General features: G+C 36.3%; 1 protein-coding gene across 6 annotated transcripts in view; it reads right to left on the bottom strand.

The window, feature by feature from the left end:
• ARFIP1 (ARF interacting protein 1) overlaps positions 1–16392 on the bottom strand; it is a 138863-nt gene that overhangs the window by 83100 nt on the left and 39371 nt on the right. For all 6 annotated transcript variants that reach the window (XM_068542636.1, XM_068542642.1, XM_068542640.1 and 3 more), the window contains one exon: positions 13439–13540. In XM_068542636.1, the coding sequence (XP_068398737.1) occupies positions 13439–13540 (102 nt within the window). The remainder of the gene's footprint in view (positions 1–13438; positions 13541–16392) is intronic.

Raw genomic sequence — 16392 nt, 5'->3', positions numbered from 1 at the left:
GACCTGGAAAGATAATTCAGATGACCTCATTTGAATACTACTTTCTTATCAATATTTAGTGGCTATGTGGTCCTGGGTAAGTACTTAAAAACTTTCTAGCTCCTGTTAGCTCAGCTGTAAAAAGAGGGTCAAAATTACCCCAGAGTACTACGACAATTAGACAAGATAATATGGGCAAGATACCCAGATACATATTTTTAGGCACTCAGTTAAGCTGGCCATCCCTCTCCCCTACTACAATCATCTTTACAACTAATTAGTGCTACCACTAATAATTACAATAGCAAACATTTCTCGAGCACTTACTATGTGCCAGGGATTGTTCTAAGCACTTTATGTACACGCAGTCTTCACTCTCCATGACAGTGCAAGATCAAAATCATAAAAATGACCAAGCGAAGAGAAACTGTGCAAAGTGGTTAATGGGCAAAATTGATTATTCCATGACCTTCAAAAACTCTTGTCAAAACTTTAAAAAACTCTTTCCTTGCTTATGTTGTTAAGTTAGCCTTCACTAAGTTCTTCTGGCTCACATCTAGAGTCTCTCAAACAGTGGCAGTGTCAACATGCCTGTGGGTCGGTAATTTCTTCCACAACTCCGTTTAGGTTTATTTTTCTTTTGGTCACACCGCGGGGCACATGGATCTTAGTTCCCCTACCAGGGATTAAACCCACGCCCCCTGCAGTGGAATTTCGAAGTCTTAACCACTGGACCACCAGCCAGGGAAGTCCCATTTAGGTTTTGTTGGGGTCTTTTTTTTAAAAAAATAAATTTATTTATTTATTTTTGGCTGCGTTGGGTCTTTGCTGCTGTGCACGGGCTTTCTCTAGATGCAGCAAGCAGGGCCTACTCTTCGTTGCCGAGCGCGAGCTTCTCATTGCGGTCACTTCTCTTGTTACAGAGCATGGGCTCTAGGCGCGTGGGCTTCAGTAGTTGCAGCACGTGGGCTCAGTAGTTGTGGCTTCTGGGCTCTAGAGCACAGGCTCAGCAGTTGTAGCACATGGGTTTAGTTGCTCCTCGGCATGTGGGATCTTCCTGGACCAAGGCTCGAACCCGGGTCCCCTGATTTGGCAAGCGGATTCTTAACCACTGTGCCCCCAGGGGAAGTCCCCCATTTAGGTTTTTTTTTTTTGGGGGGGGGTGGGGGCTGAGTTGGGTCTTCGTTGCTGCATGCGGGCTTCCTCTAGTTGCAGTGAGCAGGGGCTACTTTTCGTTGCGGTGCGCGGGCTTCTCATTGTGGTGGTTTCTCTTGTTGCAGAGCATGGGCTCCAGGTGCACGGGCTTCAGTAGTTGTGGCTTGCTGGCTCTAGAGCACAGGCTCAGTAGTTGTGGCGCACGGGCTTAGCTGTTCCGCGGCATGTGGGATCTTCCCAGACCAGGGCTCGAACCCGTGTCCCCTGCATTGGCAGGCGGATTCTTAACCACTGCGCCACCAGGGAATCCGCCCCCATCCCCCGTTTAGGTTTGATTTGAATTTCTGTTATCACTTTTCATTTCTTTGCTGCAGTTCTATCTTTGTTCACCCATTCCCTTTTGATTATCCACTTCTGTAAAATGCCACATGGGTTTATGACCAGGAGACAAGGTGATAACACAACCACATGATTTGCTGTCTGTGTATGAAATGAATAACAGATACAGTGACCAATCACCAAGAGACTTTGAAAGTGACGTGATTACTCAATAATCATGATATGCATCATTATTCACATGGTGATTTTTGAACTTAAGTGCTAGCAGTGAAGTTTGTACTTCATACAACTACAGTTAATATACTGTGGTGACAGAAATCTGAGCTGTGTTGTTGGGGACATATATTATTTAATTAAACCATGGTAACCAAAATTAATGCATTTTGGAACTATACAAAGCAAGAACTGCCTAATATTATCTCAGTTAGTAGTACTATCACTAGTATTTTACAGATGAGAAAACAGGAACACAGAAATAGGACTAAGCTTCAAGACACACTATTAACTGTAATGTATAGTAAATGTAAACAGACACAAGCAATTTGTTAGAGACTCAGAATTTATTTTAGCTAGTACGTTTTCTTAAAAAAATTATTTAAAAAATAACTTTTTAAAAATCATTGCAGATCTGCTCACTAGCTTAAACACACTAATGCAAATATATTCTCAACTTGTAATTTCCTACTGGTACAAAACAGATAACAACTTTCATTCTATTTCACTTATTTCCTAATGTCACGTAAAACCTCTTGTCACAGGACAACATCCTTTTCATCTGTGTATTGTTTTGGAGAGCACTTAGAATTAAAAAGAAAACACTCTTTACACTCAGTTTTATTTACTTCTTATTTTTAAACCAGATCTCTGAGTCTGTTCATTTTGCTGAATAAATGATCTTTACCTTTCCAGTTTATTTTTTAATATACTAATGTACTAAATCAATGGTTTCCAGTTTTAAATATTACTGACACTTTTATTCATATTTACATAAAACCAGATAATTTTTTCTCTCTAAAAGACAAATACATCACTTACAAAATAAATAATGTCAAAGCACCAAGATATTTCTTAAACTCTGTGAGTTTGGTTATTAAGGTCAATTATTTATAGAGTGGTTTCCCTGGATATTGCTTTGCTTCCAAGTCTTGACAGCTTTTTAGCTCTCCTTAAGGAAAAAAGTATCAAAGACATCTCTCAAAATATGAGGGTGAAAAACCATAAACAACATACAAATGGCAGAGAGGTCCAGGAGAGTTGTGTTTGCTGTATTCTTAGAACTTAACTGAAAGAACATTACTCATTTGAATCATCTGTCCTGTCACAAAGTATTGTGTGAATTCCCAGAAAAGAGATATAGTAGTAGTAGTTGGGAAGACAGGAGCGAGTAACAGGTTAAATAGGGAATTTGATGGATACCTCTTATTCCCTAAGTTTTTAAGAAGTTAAGGGATGCTTCCATCTTGTCATGCATGGCCTCTGGAAGAAACAACTTCTAGCTGTCTGAGGATACTGCATTTCACTCAAACCCCTCCCAATGGTCTCCCAAGGGTCCTTTACTCAACAAACAAAAGTTCTAGAAAAAAACCTCGTGTCCTTTATGTAAAACAGCTGTAAAATCTGAAAAGCACTAAGGCCTTCCTTTGCTTAAACTCTTACTAATAGAAGGAGCCTAACCAAAAGTGGTACAAATAGATCCATTCAGATTGTGAACAGAATTATCATTTTGATAGTGGTCTGGCAGTTAAGTTGCTGCAACACAAAATGATATGCGCTATGAGAGTGGAATGCATGACTTGTAAGAAAACACTCAGTATTTTGTGAGCTTGTTGACTGCTTTCTGTAAAATACACATTCTCTAAGTAATATAATTTAGCCTCATAGTTCACAAAAACTTAAAAATGTATCTTTACATAATCCTTAAACTTTTAGTGTCTCAGTTGTAAGGCTGTGCCTAGCTTAGTAACTTTTAAAATATATGTTACTGCATTTACTCCTATAGTTTCCAGAATATATTTGAGAGACAATGAGCCCATTTATAACCAACAACCTAAAATCCCTAATTTGCATTTTTATGTCGCTCACATTCAACTCAACGTTTAAGACTTTGCAAAGTCATGCTTAACAATTGCACAATAAAATGGAATAAACCTGAAGTTAATTTTCTATTCAAGCTACTAGGATAATACTGGAGTATTTAACAGTTTTTAAAAATAAATCTTCAAACAATTAAAATAAAATACAATGCTTCTGGCAAAAAAGTTTCATGTATAGTTTAAGTTCTTTTCAGAGGATACAAGATAATACTTGTAGTTACAGCTTCCATAAAGCTGTGAAGGGGTGCTCGTTTTCAACAAAAATAACTTGCTTCCATTTGCATATTTTAACAGAGGTAAGAATAAGAATGAGGTTAAAAATGTAACTTTATAATTTAGCATAGTAATCTACTTTTGAACTGAAGTTAGTGCAAAATTAACAATTAAAGAACACCAAATGTTCAGCAAATTTGCTTTAAAATACACATGCTTTGGGGATTCCCTGGTGGCGCAGTGGTTAAGAATCCCGTCTGTCAATGCGGGGGACACAGGTTTGAGTCCTGGTCCGGGAAGATCCCACACGCTGCGGAGCAACTAAGCCCGTGCGCCACAACTACTGAGCTTGCGCTCTAGAGCCTGCGTGCTACAACTACTGAGCCCGCATGCCACAGCTACTGAAGCCCGCATGCCTAGAGCCTGTGCTCCACAAGAGGAGCCACCGCAATGAGAAGCCCGCCCACCGCAATGAAGAGTAGCCCCACTCGCTGCAACTAAAAGAAAGCCCGCACGCAGCAATGAGGACCCAACGCAGCCAAGAATAAAATAAATAAATAAATTTTAAAATATACACATGCTTAATAAGATGCACAACACTACAGTATATAAGCAGAACTAGAGATTTTAAGCTCAGTGCTTTGTGACCACCTAGAGGGGTGGGATAGGGAGGGTGGGAGGGAGACACAAGAGGGAGGAGATATGGGGATATATGTATACGTATAGCTGATTCACTTTGTTATACAGCAGAAACTAACACACCACTGTAAAAGAACTATACTCCAATAAAGATGTTAAAAAAAGAACTAGAGATTTATTAATGAAATCTCCCCTTTTACTCAGAGAGAGGAGGAGAAATCTTTTAAAAAGGAGGAAATCGCAAAGCATGCATTGTAACCACCAACAATCTGTAAGGATTCTCCAAGTACTTCACAAACTACACAAACTCTCTTCTCCCTAGTTTCCTTACACTGTATTTTCCCAGTTTTCCTCCTTTCTGCATCTTTAAAAATGGCTTGGTGTTCTTTCCTGGCTCTAGTTTCCCTACAGGAGCAAAGTCCGAAGTCTCACTTCCCTTCTTGCCGTGGTGACTTGAAGAATCTGTCTCCCTTGTCTCTAGTCTTGTCAGCCCTGAAATTCATTCTTTGTACAGTAGGCGGAGACAACTTTCTAAAATGCGAATGTGATGAGGCACTTCAGTTTTTACTCATTTAGTGGTCCTCCATTGCTTTTTAGGTAAAGTCCAAACTCCTCCACACGGTTTTGAGGTTTTACAGGACCTCGTCCCTACTTACTCTCCAACCTCATTTCTCACACATCTGCCCCCACGTTCCCCACTCCAACAATAGTGAATTTTCAATTCTATGGTCTCGCACCTTTTTCAGGTCTTTCTAGTTGCCTCTGATGGGACCATTCTTTACTCTTCTTCATTGGGTTGGCTCATCCTTTAGATTCAGCTTGGAGAGCACTCCCTCAGGTAATCTTCCCATACTTGTTCGTACCCGTTATCAGCCCATGCTATACTGGGCTTAGCATATCACTTCTCACACAGCAGTAACATTATTTGTCTACATTCTCTCTCCTGAAGACGGTAAGCTCCCTAAGACCATCTATTTTGTTCCTTTTTGGTACTCCTAGTATTTAGCAGATATAATACTAATACTTCATTTAATTTTCTCAATTTAAACACCTTATCTCATTCTTCAAAATGGATAAAACCTTCCATAGCATTTACATAATATAATTTTAAAAGAAACAAATTGAAAATTTTATGTTAAATATTCTATAAACTTTGGTAATTTAAAACCCCCTTCTGTTGTTTTAACAGTTAGCTGCTTATAAGGAGTATCTGCCAGAAGCAAAGCTGTTATTCAACAGACCTCCACATTCCTAATTCTGCTGTAAACATACTGCAACATCCTTAACCTCCTCACGGTGGCCTCTCTGACACTCTACAATTATCTTGAGTCAAAGTGGACTATTCTCCAACATTGTTTATCAAGCGGGTAGAGGGAGGGTCAGCATTTTCTCAGTTGTCCACTTCCTAACTACCAGTTCCCAAACTTTGGTTTGGGTAAGAATCACCTGAGAAAACTACTAAAAATGCAGGTTCTTCTTAGCTGCCTGTTGTAATTCTGGTTAAGTTGAAGTGTGGAGCCCAGGAGTCAGAATTTCAAACAAGTAAGTGAGGTGACTCTGATGTAGGTAACCCTCTGTCTACACTCTGAAGAGCTCTGCTGTAGTGTGCAGTGCTGACTCCCACCTCTCACTGCCCTTGCGGGCCGCCCCACCTACCGCCCTCCATCACCCACCTTCTTTCTGGTCAGTCCCTTTAATAATGAGGGCTTTGGCATATCCAGGTCTTCTGCTCTATCCCCAACTTTTACCATTATCCTGGGTGTTCCCAACGTTTTGCATGCCATTGGGCACACTTTCAGGGAATGACTCTATGTTCAGTTTGCAATTACTTCCAAAGTGATAATGTAAGGTGTCTAAGCTGAGTTTTACAGCTCATCAAAAACGTACTCTACTAATGGCACGGTATGTAGTCTGTTGCTTTATTTTTTTTAATACAAACTGTGAAGTACTTAAAATGAAATAAAATCTATTGCATGAGCCTGCCTACCTATGTTGATGCAGAATGATGGGTTGTAGTAATAACCATCTGTAAAGATGTATGATTTTTTCCCCCTCAGTATGCTTGTAGGAAGCCTAAGGTTGGTAGTTTCATTCAGATTTGGTGATCTGTAGTTGGACAAGGGGCCAAAAGAGTGTGACGGCAGATAAAAGATATATTCAACTAATACAGTACATCCCAACCTACACTTTAGTCTCAGATTTCATTAACTTCTTCATCTCTAATGCCTTTCATCTTTCATGCCCAATTCTACTTAAGCAACTGGAACTCCCATGGCCACTCTTTGGATCTTGTCATTGCTCAGGAAGCAACACTTCTGGAATCTTAAATCTAATAACTTATTTTATGATCACAATCTTCTCCCATATCTGTTACTCCAGTTGATCAAGACAGCAAATCTCCTGACTTACCTACTTTCTTCATTTTATCAACACACACACACACACACACACACACACACACACACACACAATCTCAATCTCATTTCTCTCTCTCTCTCTCCCCACTTCCCTCTCATTCACTCAACAAACATTTAACAAGAACTTAGAGCATCACTATCTTCTGGCAGTTTACTGTCTATTCTCTTGGTTCCACCCCAACCCCTGCATCTTAGACTAAAGTCTAGATTCTAAGTACTACTGAAGTTAAGATGTAACAATTTGCATCAAGGAAATGCTGAATTCATTCAAAGACTATCACTATGGAAATGTTTGTATATAACTACATTCAAAACAATTTCTCCTAAATAGTAAAACACTTATCCATGATAGCATTTGTTTATAAAGGTGCAATCTAAAAATTATAATTAAGATACATATGGCTTCAGCTTTTCATTTAAAATTATACTTATTCACAATTTTCAACAGGAATATGAATCCAGAGTTAATTTAATAGGTGTATATATAATAAACACATATATTTTAAAACTTAATTTGTGGTAATAGCACTAAGAATATATTCTATAGTTTAAAAAAGTAAATATTAAAATGAATTTAGATTTGCATGGATTAAACAACCCCTGAAAAACATTTGCCATACCTTAAAAAGGGTCTTAAGATATACATCTGGTAAAAACTGGCCTTAGGAAAAAGCCCTCATCAAATCAATGCTGCCAATGACAGAGCTACTAAATTTTTCAGATAATGCAGAAACATTATATTGTATCACCATATAGTATGGGGAAAAACTGTCATCAGATGCTACTCAAACTCTAGGATAGAATGGCTGAAGTAGAAATTATGTTAAATTTAAGTCATACTGAAACTCACTCTTTCACTGAACAACTACTGTGAACCATAAGCTGTGCACTGCGCACATACCATCTCTGCCCTAAACAGAGTGATTCCAAGCTCTTGGGAAAAGCAGATAAATAAATGGACAGTTACGACATTAAGGTGAGGAGAGGAAATATGTTCCAAAAAGGGTTCTTATAATTTCTATTCTTATATTCTTTCCCAAGTCTTCTTTAGACTGCTAAAGTATGTTATCCAGACTAATAAGTACAGGGGAATGGAGAAACTACTTAGTTTAACAAAAGAATTAAAGAGTAAAAGAAAAATAACAATAAAAACTTCCAAAACAACAAAACTTCCAACAACAACAACTACAACAATGATGACCATGATGCATGTGGAAAATTAAGGACAAAAGATGTGTCAAGTCTAAGAGTATAATATCTCTTCCAGTTGTTCCATAGAAGTCTAGAAACCGTGTTTCTAGTCCCGGTTCTAACATTTGTTCATTCATTCACTAAACATTTAATGAAAGCCTGATGATCTATTATGTGCCAGCACTGCTGCCAGGGCCTGGAGATAAGGTAATGAATGAGCATTCTTGCCCACACTGTACTTACAGTCAATCACATAAGCTTTTGGTACAGCAAGTTAATATGGGTAATTCCATCACAACCTCAGGGCCCCTTTTCCTCAGTTGTAAAATGAAGTAGTGAGACACAGGGATCTTCAAGGTATTCCTACTGGATTAAAATCCTGTGATTTAACTCAAAACTTGTAGATCAGGAGTATTTAAAACACAGGGAACCTAAGGATCCACCTGCAAGGTTCAAGGGATCCTAAACTCCTTCAAATTGAACACAAGATTTGGTAGCTTTGTGTATATATAGGTTTTTCTAGAGAAAAGGTCTATAGGTGGAAAAACCTAAATTATGAATTTTAGTTTTGGGCCTACCACAGGAAAAGTTTTATTTTAGCTATATTTACTAAGGTAATTTCTCTAAATCTGCCAAATATAACTTAATTCACAAGAAGTTTCAACTTAATTCACAAGGAGCTAATATTCACTTCTTTAACTCATGGTACAAATTGCACATTTCTAACCTAATATTTTGACCAGCACTATAACAGAAAAAATTATAAATAATATGTAGTTTATAAGTAAAAGAGTAATTTGTATTCTTTAGAGATTAAACTTTACTACTCTTTAAAAAATAACAATTATTTTTTATTTAGAAGCAAAAATATTTTTGCTGTAAAGAACTGAGATAATACTAAAATTATTATCCTATTCTCTCTACATATAGCTGCTGCCCCTCATCTTAATAAAAAAAGTAACAAACCTCGAAACATTAACACATGTTAAGCTGCTGCCAGGGAATGTCTAGGACAAATTCTCCCATTACATTCTCTATTTCAATGTGAATGTTGAGTTAAAGTCCACCAGAGCCTCGCGTAGTAGGAGACTAAGAAGGGAAATCAAATGAAAAATGAAACATCGGCAGTGAGACACAGAAAGGAGAACAGAATCATTTACAATTTCACTGCCTGGGCCACAGTGACGCCAACTGGCCAGCCAAGTTATGACAACTTAATATGCCATCATCTTAATTTCATACAAGACTTTATACTTTTTAAAGTGCATTATGCAGTATGCATTAAATAAAAGCCATTATATGATTTTATTTTATTTCATTTTTTCAATATTTTTTATTGAAGTATAGCTGATTTACAATGTTGTGTATTATATGATTTTAAACATCAAAGATGTATAAAAGATGTATATTAGTAAAATACCCTTAGTTATGAGCTAGTTTCTCATGAAATCTCTTTACTAGTCTATATAATGCCAAGCAGTACATTATTCACACTTTCCTTATGAACTTTTATCTATATTAAAAGAGAAATATGAATATGACGTTAAATACAATTTTCCTTTTATTGCTCAGGAAAATAAAGGAGTATGCCAAAATGTAGGTAAATATATGCCTAACAGATCTTGAGAGTAATTTACTTAAAACAGTCAAAAGATGCTTTTGAAATACTGTTTTCACTCATAGTAACTAAAAGGGATCACATAGCCAAGTTTTATTTTAAAGAATATTAAATATGTAAGAAACTCTCATGATATATATTGTTCATAAGAGCAGCTACAAAGAGAAACAAGTTTTATGATGTTGAATTGCTTTAGGGAGGTAAAGTGGGGTGTACTGTTTGAAGTGGATTACTGCTTCTAAGGAGTCTTGCCTACTGGTAAAGTTCACATCCAATAAGAAGAGAGCTCCAGGACAACATTTCTTTTTTTCCTTCTTTACCCCCCAACAGAAAATGAAATAACATTACAGGGGAATCTCCAAAAAGAGATTTAAACATTAAATAAGAAGTAAACTTACAAAGCAGCAAGTTAACTGGCTTTGACTGCATAAGCAAAGAACTTATACAGATATATGATTTAATTCACTTCACTCTAATAAGACTCTATTCTAAAGTTAAAATTTGAAAGGATTAAAAAAAACTTTTCAGTACTACTCAAAGGCAATAAAGGTTCTTAACTAAAGACTCATGAATAGGTTTAAGGTACAAAGCAACCCTGCAGAAGAATGAAGCTGGTGGAATTTAACTACCAGGTATCACGGTTGAAGCTAGTATTTGTTCCAGACTTAATTATTCTAATAAGTAAGTAGGTAAGATAGTGTGGTATTATTGCAAGGATAGACAAAAAGACCAAGAAATAAAACAGCCCAGTAGCAGAGCCACACATGTACGATCACCTGATTAACAGCAACGGCCCCTATGTGGAGAAAGGATAGTCTTTTCAACAAATGATGAAAATCACATGCATATGAGAAAAGAAAATGAACCTTGACCCCTACATCATGCCATACACAAAATTCAAGATGAATCACAGACCTATGAGTAAGAAGTAAAACAGTAAAACTTTTAGAAGAAGATAGAGTATCTTCATGATACTGGGATACGCAAAGATTTCTTAGAAGGGTCACAAAAATCATTAAAGGTAAAGAAACACTAATAAATTGGACTTCATTAAAATTAACTTTTGCTCATCTAAAGATACCATTAATAGAGTACAAAAGCAAGTTACAGACTGGAGGTAAACATCTGCAATACACACATCCATACAAATGACTTATACCCAGAACATATAAAGAACTCCTACAAATGAATTAGAAAAAGGCATATACTTAATAGAAAAATGGGCAAAGGACTTGAAAAGATACTTCATAAAAGATAATACTCAAATGGTCAATAATAATCTGAAAATATGCTCAATATCATTAGTCATCAGGGAGATGCAGGTTAAAACCACAATAAGATAATCATTATGATTCCATCAGATGGCTAAAATTTAAAAGTATGACAATACCAAAAATTGGTAATGATGTGGAATAACTACAATATTTATTCACTGCTGTCAGGATTGTCAGCTGGTTTGATCACTCAGCAAACTAGCTGACAATATCTACCAAACCCAAACATCACCATGACTTGGCAATTTCACTCAGGGTATATACTCAACAGAAATAGGTGATTATGTACACCAAAAGACCTGTATAAGAATGGTCACAGCAGCTTTATTCATAATAGGCACAGGCTGGAAACAACCTAGGTATCCATCAACTGAAGAATGGATATACAAATTGTGGTGTATTGACACAATGGAAAACTATATTACAATGAAAAAGAATTAAATACTACCAAAGCAACAATATTATAGACATAATGTTGAGTGAAAGCCAGTCAGAAAAGAGTACACACTGTATGATTCCATGTATATGCAGTTCAGGAAGAGTCAAAAGCAATCAATGACAACAGAATTATAGTAGTAATTACCCTGGAAGGGAGGGAGGTATATTGCTTAGAAGAGGGCAAGAGGGAGCCAGGTAAGGCAGGACCTCGAAATGTTCTACTTCTTGATGTGGGTGGTGGTTCTGTCGAGCTTTACACTTAACATTTGTGCTTTTTACTATGTATAAGCTATAGCTCAAAAAAAAAAAAAAAAAAAAAAACAAAAACAGGCTTAAGGCTTAAGATGGAAGATGGCAGGTGAATCCCCAAAATAATGCAGCATTTTGTATGTGTTGCATTTTTCTCAAAGGTTTCATTAGACTGTCTATTAGAGTATCAACTCCCTGGTGGCAGGTATTTCTGTCATTTTTGTTGTGATGATATCCCCAATGCCTGGTATACAACAGACACTCAATAAATGTTTGCAGAATAAATTCACAAAAAGGAGCTGTTACCAAAAATAAGATGAAGCAATCATTAACTAAAATCCTGGTATAACGAATTATTTGAATTAATAGAAGTTTATAAAGTAATTGGTAGACTGTCTAATGATGGTAACTTGAGTCTCCTTAATATACAAGTGTGTCTTAGTGTTTTCAAATACCAGAAAGTGAAAATTTCCTTTGAGTGCTCAGAACTTAAGTCTTTCTTCTGTCAGTCACCCTATATTGGGCCATGGATGCTTAGAAACCGAGTTAAAACACTTGCAATTAAAATAAACATATCCCAAGCTTGAAAACACATTTGTTTCTTCCAAAGGACTGCTGAGCCAAAAATAAGTGAAATTCAGTGGAATTTTCTAAAAATCCATTAAAATGATCTATCTAAAACAGTAGTTTTCAACCAGAGGCAGGTTTTTCCCTACCCTTGACATTTGGCAACATCTGGAGACATTTTTGCCTGTCACAACTGGAGGGTGCTACTGGCATCTACTAGGAGGAGGCCAGGGATCCAGCTAACCACCTTACATGCACAGGCCAACCCTCCACTAAGGAATTTACCTGGCTCAAAATGTAGATAATGCTGAGAATGAGAAATCTTGATCTAAAATATCACCTTCTGTTAAACTAAAATAAAGAATTTTATTCTTAAAACATATGAAGTAAAAAGAGGCCGATTTAAGCTGTAAAATAATTCAAGTATCTTTCAACCAATACTTTTTCAAGAATACAAAACTATATTTTTAAAGTTATTTAAAGTTGTACACATGTATCAAATGTCATAAAAAGGGATGTTTAATTCAAGTATCTCCAGAAATGATAACCATCATTATCATTTCTAGGACTATATCAGGCATATTACTTATTTTAATCTCATTTAATATTAATATCTCCATGAAAATAAGACCTCATTTAGAGAGATTAGAAAACAACTACTAGAAGAGATTAAGTAAATATCTGCCCAAGGTTACACTGCTAGGAATGGCACAGCTGAAATTTGAACCCACATTATCTCTAAACCCATGATGCTTCCATTAAAATGCATTAAATGTCAATTTCAAATGCGCAGCGGATCAAAATTAAACACACCCCAAGTTTCATTTACCACTGAGTCAAATATGCCATTTTAGAAAGTGAACGGCAAAGTCAAGAGAAGCCTACTTAGGAATTATGTACTAAGAAAAGAGATAAGATAGTACCAATTTTTTAAAGGATAATCTAGTTAATATTTTTTCTTATCACAAGTAAAATGAAGTCATTTTCTATAAAGTTATATGCCAAAATCATCAGATATACTCTTGCTCTGGTCATGTAATAAAATTGCAGATAGTAACATCAAAGCCTAAATGCTTTAGTGGTCTGGAGCTTATTCTTGACAAATCACTAACATGTCCCACCTAGTCATCCCTCCATAATAACACTGGATTCCTGGCATTTCAGCCTATCTAAGAACATATTCCTATATTAAACTCTATTACTTTTGTCTCAACTTTAAGGGCTTATCATGATTCTTTGTATTAAGAGACAGCAAAGTGTTCTTACCCTATTAAAGCCATGTTCATGAGAGTCATCAACTTCTCCATTACTAGTCACTGGAATTTCTGCTGCGGAATTTTTTGGAGATTCTTGAGCCATAGTAGACTCCTAAAAAAAGGAGAAAAGAAATAGTCATAAATAACACCAAATCATAAAAGGCAAACATTCAAAAGACTATATTCATGTTTATAGCACTTAAAAGCCACCATTATAGCCCTTTTTAAAAATAATTATAACCTACCTAATCCTTACGTAATAAACATGATACTAATATAATAAAAAACACATCTGGCCTTTAAAACTGCATTCAACTTATATTTCTTGATCTTATTGTAGGTACCAGGGGGCAATATCCTTACCTTGTAAACAGTACAAATGACACAAAAATCAAAAAATGCAAATAATGTCTTAGTATTATTGAAAATAGTTTTGACTTTACAGGCTGCCTGAAAGATTCTTGGATCTACAGACCACACTTTGAAAAACACTGGTATAGACAAATTTAACCAACATTTAGTGAAACTTGTTATGTGCAAGGCACTCTACTAGATTCTAGAGAATATTAAAAAAAAAAAGATAAGGTAGGCACTGCTCTGGGGGAAAGTACCACTGACTCAGTTTGGGAGACTGACTGGACTCTTCAGTAAATACCTAGAACAGTAAGTATCTGCCCCTCTTTCTTTTGGATCCTCTAAAACCAAAACTTTTGGAATAGTTATAGATTGCATAAATCCTAGGGTCTTCCTATGCCAAATTTCTATTTCCTGGAAGCTCTAGAAATGTTCTGCTTCCCATAGATCCACATTTATATTACACTTCTACTCCTTATACAAACCTCTTTTTCTTTACCATGACAAATTTTATACATAGTAATGTTTCTAATGTCTAACACAAAATTTAATAGACTATCTCTACATCTTTGTATTCCCAGGGCAACAGAATACAAATCTAAGCAAATAAATGAATACATTCCCTTTCAGTAAAGTCAGGTCCTTGAGGACAGAGACAGTCATAGCCATCTCTGTATCATTAGAGATTAGCCCAGGGTTCTCAATAAATGTTTACTGAATGGAAAGGATACGAGCTACATCAAAAGTCTGATTTGTAGTTATGAAGGTGTTAAAATGATCATTATACATTTATGTTCCACCCTCACTCTCTCCCTTGTCCCACCCATTGAGCATGTAGTCACACATTCGTTACTTCTTATGGATATCACTGCAGTAAAACAAACCAAGGGGAAATGTCGAAAGAGCAAAACAAAAAAAGTGAATTACCAAGTATCTCAAAATCAGTGTACTTTAATTATATAGAGACAATTTTAATAAAAGACTAAAATATCAAACTGAACTTGGTTAAGCCAATGAAAAGAGAACTTTTATAATAAGGCAAAATCCTGTTAATATCACTTAAAACATTTTCCAGAAAACTCAGTTATTTCCTTGCATTCCTAAATACCTTATTAAAAAAATACTGGTTTTAAAAAATGCCATATTTCAGAGTTCACCTTACCACAGGCTCGAAACTAGTGAGTGAATTAATAAACTGAACATCTCACGTAAGACTTGAAAATTAAAAAAAAAATTTCAGAGAGAAGATTTCAAAAGTTCAAGAGGGGAAAACAAAAACTTCTCTGCTTTAGATCGGATTCTGGGGGAAGAGTCTCTGAATGCAGGAAACTTATTGTAGGGTTCTCCACTAAAGTGAGTGAGGGTAGTAAGACTGGACAGAGCTGCAATGCTGTTGTTATATCATAGGCCTTGGCCAATCGTATATGGAGCACTGAAGCTGAGATGGCTCTTTAAAGTTGTTCCAAATTAAGGGAAGGGGCCAGGCCTTTGTACCCCCGCATCCCTACCCCTGGTTATTAGATGCAGGCTATCCCCTGGATAGGCGTATAATCGTGGACAAGGCAGTTCTCTTTGGCAGAGGCAATTCCTGGGGAGACTCAGCTATGAGCCCTCAGCAGGCATCACTCCTGGAAGGACAGCCCTGGTCCTAAAGGAGGTAACTGAGCCCCTCACCATAGCATCCACTATATCTTCCTTATTATTATTCTAAAGCAGTATCTACTTTAAAAGGATTTGAAATGTCTTATTTAAATTATATCTGGCTACTTTTATGCGTATATTTACAGACTTCCACTGATCTCTACTAAGAGAAACTGTCTCTTTCACAGTCCCCAATTAAGGGGTGGCCCCTGATTGAACCAAAGAAGAACCCCTGACACAAGGCCTTGCAAGCTACAGGTTTCAAGATAAGGCCGGGTTAGAAAACCATTGCGCAACAGAGGAAAGAGGAATTTCCTGAGCTAATCAGACTCTTTCTGAAGGTTTGAGTTGGGAATGCTGAGCAAATCAGTCAACTAGGGTACTGGGAAGACAAATGAAAGCACAAGAAGAGCAAAGAGTAGAATTATTTTGATGAAAAGTCACAGCTTAAAAATACACAAACTCTACTTGACAAGTGTTATCAAACTTGTCAAAGTTTGTTGACAAAGTGTTATCTGTATCTAGATCTTCCTCTGTTTCTAAATTATGACCTTATGAAAATCTTCCGGTTTTTTTTTATTATGGTAAAAAACGTGTAACGTAAAATTTACCATGTTAACCATTTCTAAATGTATAGTTCAGTAGTGTTATGTATAGTATTCTCATTGCTGTGCAATCTCCAGAACTTCTTCATCTTGCAAAACTGAAACTCTATACCCATTAAACAACAACTCTCCATTCCCCTCCCCCACTCCCCCAGAGCCCTTAGCAAGCATCATTCTACTTTCTATGAATTTGACTGATCTGAATACCTCATATCAATGGAATCATATAGTATTTGACTTTTTATGACTGGCTTATCTCACTTTACATAATATCCTCAAGATTCATCCATGTTGGACATGTGTCAAAATTTCCTTTTTTTTTTTTTACTCTTCTTTTTTAAGTATTTGTTTTTATTTATTTATT

Source organism: Eschrichtius robustus, chromosome 4 (genome assembly GCF_028021215.1).
Source record: "Eschrichtius robustus isolate mEscRob2 chromosome 4, mEscRob2.pri, whole genome shotgun sequence".
NCBI classification, from domain to species: Eukaryota; Metazoa; Chordata; class Mammalia; order Artiodactyla; family Eschrichtiidae; genus Eschrichtius; species Eschrichtius robustus.
The sequence above is the reverse complement of the archived record's forward strand: the minus strand, read 5'-3'. Positions and strand labels throughout refer to the sequence as shown.